The sequence below is a fragment of the Rhinichthys klamathensis genome, unplaced genomic scaffold (assembly GCF_029890125.1).
Source record: "Rhinichthys klamathensis goyatoka isolate OS25496 unplaced genomic scaffold, OSU_Roscu_1.1 h1tg000393l_1, whole genome shotgun sequence".
NCBI classification, from domain to species: domain Eukaryota; kingdom Metazoa; phylum Chordata; class Actinopteri; order Cypriniformes; family Leuciscidae; genus Rhinichthys; species Rhinichthys klamathensis.
In genome coordinates, this window is record NW_026606895.1 from 387,501 (window position 1) to 395,000 (window position 7,500).

General features: G+C 35.0%; 1 protein-coding gene across 1 annotated transcript in view; it reads left to right on the forward strand.

The window, feature by feature from the left end:
* LOC130070047 (Na(+)/H(+) exchange regulatory cofactor NHE-RF2) overlaps window positions 1-4,016 on the forward strand; it is a 19,929-nt gene extending 15,913 nt beyond the window's left edge. Inside the window, exons 5-7 of the mRNA XM_056234325.1 lie at window positions 377-530; window positions 2,026-2,246; window positions 3,781-4,016. Coding sequence (XP_056090300.1) covers window positions 377-530; window positions 2,026-2,246; window positions 3,781-3,990 — 585 coding nt within the window. The 3' untranslated portion in view covers window positions 3,991-4,016. The remainder of the gene's footprint in view (window positions 1-376; window positions 531-2,025; window positions 2,247-3,780) is intronic.
* The last annotated feature ends 3,484 nt before the right edge of the window (window positions 4,017-7,500 follow it).

Below are 7,500 nucleotides of genomic sequence, written 5' to 3' on the forward strand. Positions count from 1 at the left end.
TCCAGAAACGCACCGGTTCGGTCTCTCTTGCGTCGTGTTTTGATCATGTGTAGCTGGAATTGAATGCATTGGGATTAGCCAACAATACATTATATGACTCAAAATTATCGATTTTTCTTTAATGCCAAAAATCATTAAAGATCATGTTCCATGAAGATATTTTGTACATTTCCCACCGTAAATCTATAAAACATTTATTTTTGTGAGTGGTTTACAATCGCGAACATGAATGGACAACTTTAAAGGTGATTTTCTCAATGTTTGGATTTTTTTGCGCCCTCAGATTCCAGATTTTCCAATAGTTGTATCTCGGCCGCATATTGTCCTATCCTGACAGTTAGTGTGCAGCCAAAGTGACTCAGGTGTGTGTCTCCAGGTGAACGACTGCAGTATTGAGGGTCTGCGTCACGCTGAGGTGGTGGCGCTGGTCAAGGCCGGCGGGACAGAGACGCGTTTGCTGGTGGTCGATCCGGACACAGACGAGCTCTTCAATCGCCTGGGCATCGTGCCCACATCTACTCATCTCAAAGGTACACTTTATCACATGTGTCACATGATCCTTCAGAAATCACTCTAATATGATGATTTGATGCTCAAGAAACATGTATGACTATTATCAGTGTTAAAAACAGTCGTACCTCTTCATATGTGTGTGGAAACCGTGATCATGTTTTCAGGATCACTGTAAGTCTTCAGTCCTCACCTTGGGCACCTGGGGCCGGTTTCACAAAGCTATTTTAGACCGGTCTATAGTGTTAGACAAGTCTAAAAGTTGCTCATAGACGAGTCTAATGCGAGTTAGACTGTTTCACAAAAATAAAGACTGACTTAATTTAGACCAAAAACATTAGACACCTCAGGCTAACTTAGGTCTAAGACTCTGTTACCGTGGCAACCAGCAGTAACAATCATTACAAACATTGTGAACGCAGCATATATGTTACCTTGGCAACCAGCAGTAACAGTCAGTTACATTACAAACAGCCGAAAGAAAAGGAAAATTGCCCTTTCCAAATTAACATTTCTTCTTGTTACTGCATTCTCCGCTAAATTTCCCAAGTAAAATGTCCTTGTAACTGTTATATTCCTCCAACAAACACATATTTAAACTGGGGTAAACTGCACTGAGCGGTTGAATGCGCTCACTCGATCCGCCATGTTTTTTGTTTTGAGTAGTGTCTTATTTTACCCAGAATGCATTGCAGTGTAGTCCTACTTTAAGATAGTCAGAGTCTTAAGTGCTTTGTGCAACGGTCTGATATAGATGTCTATCTGAAGTCTGACTATCTACTATATCTAAGCCGTAGTCAAAGTCTATCTGTGTGAAACCGGCCCCAGATCCAGCTCAGCTCTGGCTTTATCTGACAACACAAACACACATATGAAAACATTAGACTCGTTCGAGTTCCTCCCCTGTAACACAGCTCTAATACTGTGTGTGTTTGTCAAGTCACGGCACCTTTATTTATAGAGCGCTTTGTACAACACAGATTCAGTTTCAGAGCAGCTTTACAGAGATAACAGGAAAATAATGCAACAAAGTTTGTTTCTAGAAGAAAACAGCGTCACAGTCCAGCTTAAGGAAGTTCAGTGATGGTTCATTTTTGTTGTAAAAAAGTTATTAATTTAGTTAATTTATGTGTATAGCCACTCTGGAGAAAACCGTGATGTCATCGTCCAGCTGGTGTCAATGCAGGCAGAGCAATAATATTGTTGAATATTAAATTGAATGTTCATAAAACATGTAATAATAATGTATTAAACATGCTCATACATCTGTGTGGCACGTCCAAACTAAACTGGAAAGATGATATTTAAATGCGTTTTTTAACATCACATGACTGGTACTGTTCATTAGAAGGAAAGTTTATGCAAAACATGGCGATGCTCTATGCAAACATTACTAATGTTCAGGGCAAACACTCGCGCTACACAGAAGCCAGTTGCTATATGGCGTGTCATATGTATATATACAATCGATTATGATGACTGTAATTATTTTTCTGAATGATCTCCTTCAAACAGAGGACTGTGTGGACGGGCCGATCATCGAAGGCCCCGAGACGAGCACAGAAAGCCCTGTCTCTGCTTCCCCCGGGATCTCTCCGCCAATCATCAACATCACACTGACCGATCCACCAATCACAGACGGCTCTCCGAGACACCAGAGTCACAGGAGCTCCTGGTCTCGCTCCACGCTCTCCGAGACGAGCGCTGAACTCAGCAGCTTCGACACCAGCAACAGGGTGTGTGCGAGGAACACTGGAACAGCGGCTTTTTTATTTACTTATTTTTTATATATTTGATTGGATACAGTTCAAACGATATTTGCAACATAATACAATATACGTCTCCATTTTGTGTTTTCAGAATGAACAATTCTTCAAAACAAATGTCCTTTTGTGGTTTTAGCCTTCACAACTTTTATTGTTATTATCCTTATTATTATAGTTGCCATAATTATTGTTGGTAACAATTTTATGATGATATATTATTGTTGTTCTAATAATTTATTAATATGGTAGATTAATTTAATAGTGAAAATAGTGTTGTTGTTGTTGGTAACAATAATAATTTAACAGTATGAAATATTATTAATGAATTAACATATATTATTAGTATAGTTGTTGTTGTTGATGATATATAGTAATAACTGATTGCTATGATATAGTATTATTATTATTGGTACCAATTAAATTGGTTATTATTACATTTTTAATTAAGGTTTATTTTAATGTTTCCCATGGCAGAATTTGTCTTGGATAAAGGAGATTCTGTTATAATAATAATACAATATATTATTTATTATTAATGAATTAGAATAAGAATTATTATTATAGTTGTTGTTGATTTTAATAATAGTTTATTGATATATTATTAATTCATTTAATAATTATTATTTATTGTTGGTTAACAATAATTATAATAATAGTAATTTAATAATAATAATATGATGATGATTATTGTTGTTATTATTCATTTTAGTAATCATCATCATCATCATATTAATAATAATTCAATTTTATTTTTAATATTGTATATTATTACTAAATGTAATAGTAAAAAAATTAGCATTGTTTTTGGTAACACTAATAATAATTTAACAATTATAGTTATATTTGTGGTTGTTGATATTAATAATAATAATTTAACAATAAGATATATTATTAATTGTATTATAATTGATTATGGTAACAATAATAATAACAATTTTATAATTACATATTGTTATTATTGATTTCAATAATAAGAATCATACTAATAATCATTTAACAGTATGTAATATTATTAAATCATTAATTTATATATCATTAGTATATATTATTAATATAGTGGTAACAATAATAATAATTTGATAATTATACATTATTATTATTATTAAAGTTATTTATTTAATTTGGATAATTACAATAATAATGAAATTAATATGGTATATTATTCATTTAATAATACAATGTATTATTAATGAATCAATTAAAATAAGAATTATTATAATTATTATTATGTGCTTCACTGTGACTCACAGTACTTTGTGGCGAAAAAATCAAATACAAAACACAAAATATCTATACCTTGAATGCAGAGTTTGTCACTTTGAATAAAAGCGTCAAAATGCGAAATGTAACAATGTGCAAAGTATGTACAGAAGGAAATATTTACTGTAATGTTGCTCATGTTAGCTGAGATTATTAAGTAAAGTAAGTTAAGTAAAATGCACAATATATTTTATTCTCAGCAATCATGCATGTGTGTTTTAAAACTTGTTGTATGTTTTCATAGCTCACAGATTCTGACCCTCAGTCCAGCGATGACGCCCGCCAGCCAAACCGAGATGTGAAATCTGAGGAGCGAGACCCGTTCTGGCAGAGCGGTCTTCAACTGAGCCTGACCGCGGCCGAGGCCAAGCAGAAAGCCCGGGCCAAGCGGGCCAACAAGAGAGCGCCCCCTATGGACTGGAGCAAGAAACAGGAAATCTTCAGCAACTTCTGAGGAGCGCACACATCTGAAAGCTCAGACCAAAGTGTTTAACTGACATGGAGTCACTCAGACCGCCAACGCAATTCTACTAGACAGTAGTTTCCACATTGACAAAATGGGGAAGGAGAGTGAGAAAACTTAGTGACAAGGCAGAAACCGTAAGAAGGAAAGGCAGTGTGAAAAGAAAGTGTCATTGCGATAGTGAAAGTGAGATGGGAACCCTAACTCTAACATGTGGACTGAACATCGAGCTGGGAAGCCGAAGGTAGCAGGTTCAAGCCCCTGAAGAAAGAGGTTATAATCTAGCGCCATCAGCGAATGTGTACAGTAAGTTTGTGTTGGAAGGATGATGAGAAGAAACAACAGTAGACGAGAGAAGGTTCGGTCAGAGATCTTCACACTAGACTCCAGTAAACACTTGTGACTAAATGGAGATCTGAATTGAGATCATCTATTTGCTTAAACCTAAAAAATTTTTTTTTTCTAAATCACTATTAGCAGACAACATCTTTTTCCTTCAGGAAACAGATCCAAAAATGTCAATGACATCATCTTGAACTCCACCGATTTTCAGCCAATCAGATGCTCTCTAGATCTAGAATAAGAGCTTTTTATTTTATTTTTTAAAGAAACGAGCTCCTCCCACACTAAACAAATATTTATTTGTTTGTTTTCTTGTCTTTTTCTCAGAAATGCTGGTTTTATTTTTCCATATGATTCTGATGGTTTATTATTATATTATCACTCGAGAGTATTTACTGTGTGGGTTCAATGTATATGCAAACTAATGAATCCTTAACTTTGAAATCAGTATGAATAACTTAATGCATTTCACAAAGAAAGATTGGGTTCATCAACCATAAATCAACTTGTATAGATTAATATTAACCAGTCTGTTTGAGCAGTGAACTTCAACTGTTTATTTTTTGTTTTTTACCACAATCTACATGGATTTCACAATGAAAAGTGAAACACTGGCTTTAACAGTGCATTAACACGAGAGTACAGAAATCTAGCTATGTGTATTAATAATAATAACGTATAATTATATAATCTGAAAACTTAGTAATACAACAATGTAACTGATTACTGGGGAAAAAAGTCCTTATATTTTCATCTGAGGCATGTATTAATGTGATATTAAGTCAATTTTGTTTCTTGTTAATGTATATAAATTGTTCTCATCTCATGTATGTCCATTTTCACACACTTATAAACCAAAATAAACGGAGTATTTTAGAGAGAAGTGGTCTTGATTTGATGGTGCAACTTCACGGTCTCTCTGCCGGCCGCAGTTCTTCTGTCGCCCGCTAGAGACACACAGTTCATGAAGGGGAAAGAAATGAAACCAGCACTAATCCATCTGATAACTTTCTACAACCCCTTCAAAGCATTTAGGATGTATATTATATCTGTTATGTTTGCAGACAGATGCATGTTTCTCGATAGTAATGGGTTTCCTCTGCTAATCTCAGTAAGTGTGTGTCTTTGTATCTCGTTTACACTTCTTTCCCGTCGTCTTCTCTCACCTTTTATGATCTCTTCATCTTTCTTATCTCTTCCACTTCCATTTTAAAGGACTTTTAATGAGTTACACCGACTGTGAATTCAGCTCCCTCTCACTGATGACGAATTGTGTCCGAGCGGGAAACTGTTGTAAGCAAGAAATGTTGGTCTTATCTAAAAAAAAAATCAGTATTTAATTCATAATTATTTATTTAAGTTTTCAACCATACAATGCAGAGACCGTTATAAATCCCGTTACGTCAAATAACCGTTATTTTGAACTGATTCAGGAGAAACGATTCGCAAACTAAAGCTGTAATTCACTCGACCGTAAGGGACTTTGTGTAGGAGTAAAACTGTGAAGTTAGATCAATATTGTGAATTAAATTATTAATATTATTTATATTTATATGAATAATACCAATAATTTTATAAATAATACGTCGGAATATTACCACACCCCCATTTTGGAACATGGGTAGGCTAGCTGATTCGGTTTGAACCGATTCTTTGAATCAAACAGATTCGTTTAAAATAAATAGGATTTTCCTGAACTAAATCCCCTCATTTATTCCTTAAACTTGTGCACTATCCATTACATAAGTTCCTCAACTAAAAATCTAAATATATCTTTTTTTTTCTTTCTTTCTTTCTTTTTTTACCTTCTGGTGCTGCTCGCGAGGTCCAAAATGACCGAAATAGTTTTTTTTCATGAAATGAATGTAGGCCTAATATATTTTACTTCTATAATGTTTTATTTTATTTAATATATTTGTATTTTTAGGGGATTTTATCATACTAAATTATATTTATTATGATCCATTTATTACCTGTTAATCACCTTTTGAGCATAGATCTGGAAATTAAATTGCCAACTTAAATGGATAGTTCACCCAAACATTTAACTTTTGTCATTTACTCACCCTTAAGTTGTTCCAAACCTGTATGAATTTCTTTCATCTGTTAAACACAAAAGAAGATAATTTGAAGAATGTCGGTAACGGTAACCAAACAGTTGATGGGCCCCATTGATATCCATAGTATTTTTTTTCCTACTATGGAAGTAAATGACTATCAACTGTCTGGTTACCAACATTCTTCAAAGCATCTTTTTTTGTGTTCAACAGAAGAATAGAAACTCAGCACACTGTCATTTAAACACAGGTTTAAATGGCAGTGTTCATTTTTGGGTGAACTATCTGTGAACTGTCGTAAATCTTAAATTTGGTCTGCCAAAAGAAGAAATTTGGCAGATTATTGCTTGAGTGAAAAAGTTAAACAAAAAAAAGTTATAGAACTTTAAGTTTATTATTATTTTAAAAATGCATAAAAATCATGCTGCAACCTTCTGGTCTCTCTCTTGAATCCAACGGAAGTGACTTTAAACTGTAATTCATCGACTGGCCACTAGAGACAGGCTCCAAAGGAGAGTCAATCCCATAGACCCCCATGTTAAATTGCCCAACTTTACAGCAGAAAATAATATGTTTACACCCTGGTACAAAAAGTGGTTTTGGTCTATATAGCTAATTTTTCCCTTCATGACAACTGTGAGGGGGGTGAATTTTTTTATAACTCATCCGTTTAAATTATATTAAGCCTTAAAGTTCTGCATAATTAAGGGCGTGGCCACTTGAGTGACAAGTGGATTGCCGCTGCTTCACTACTAGCCGTTTGTCTACTGTCTGTTAGCGTCACGTCACCTCAGATAATCCCGCCTCTTTGCCCACTTTCGTTTATCCGGGAGTGACGCGCGGCCAAGATGGCGATGGCCGGCTCCGCCCACTTTAGGCTTCAAAAATGCTCTTCAGAAACCTACGCGTGATTTTTTTTCCCAAACCACTTCAGCGGAAATTCCGCCCTGCAGCCGATTCTAAAGTTTTCATTGGTCATGTCAATCACTGTACTGATTGCCTACACCAAACACTGATCCCTAAACCTACCCGTCACTGTAACCTAAACCAATGAAATCGGCTGCAGGGCGGGATTTCCGCTGAAGTGGTTTGGGGGGAAAAA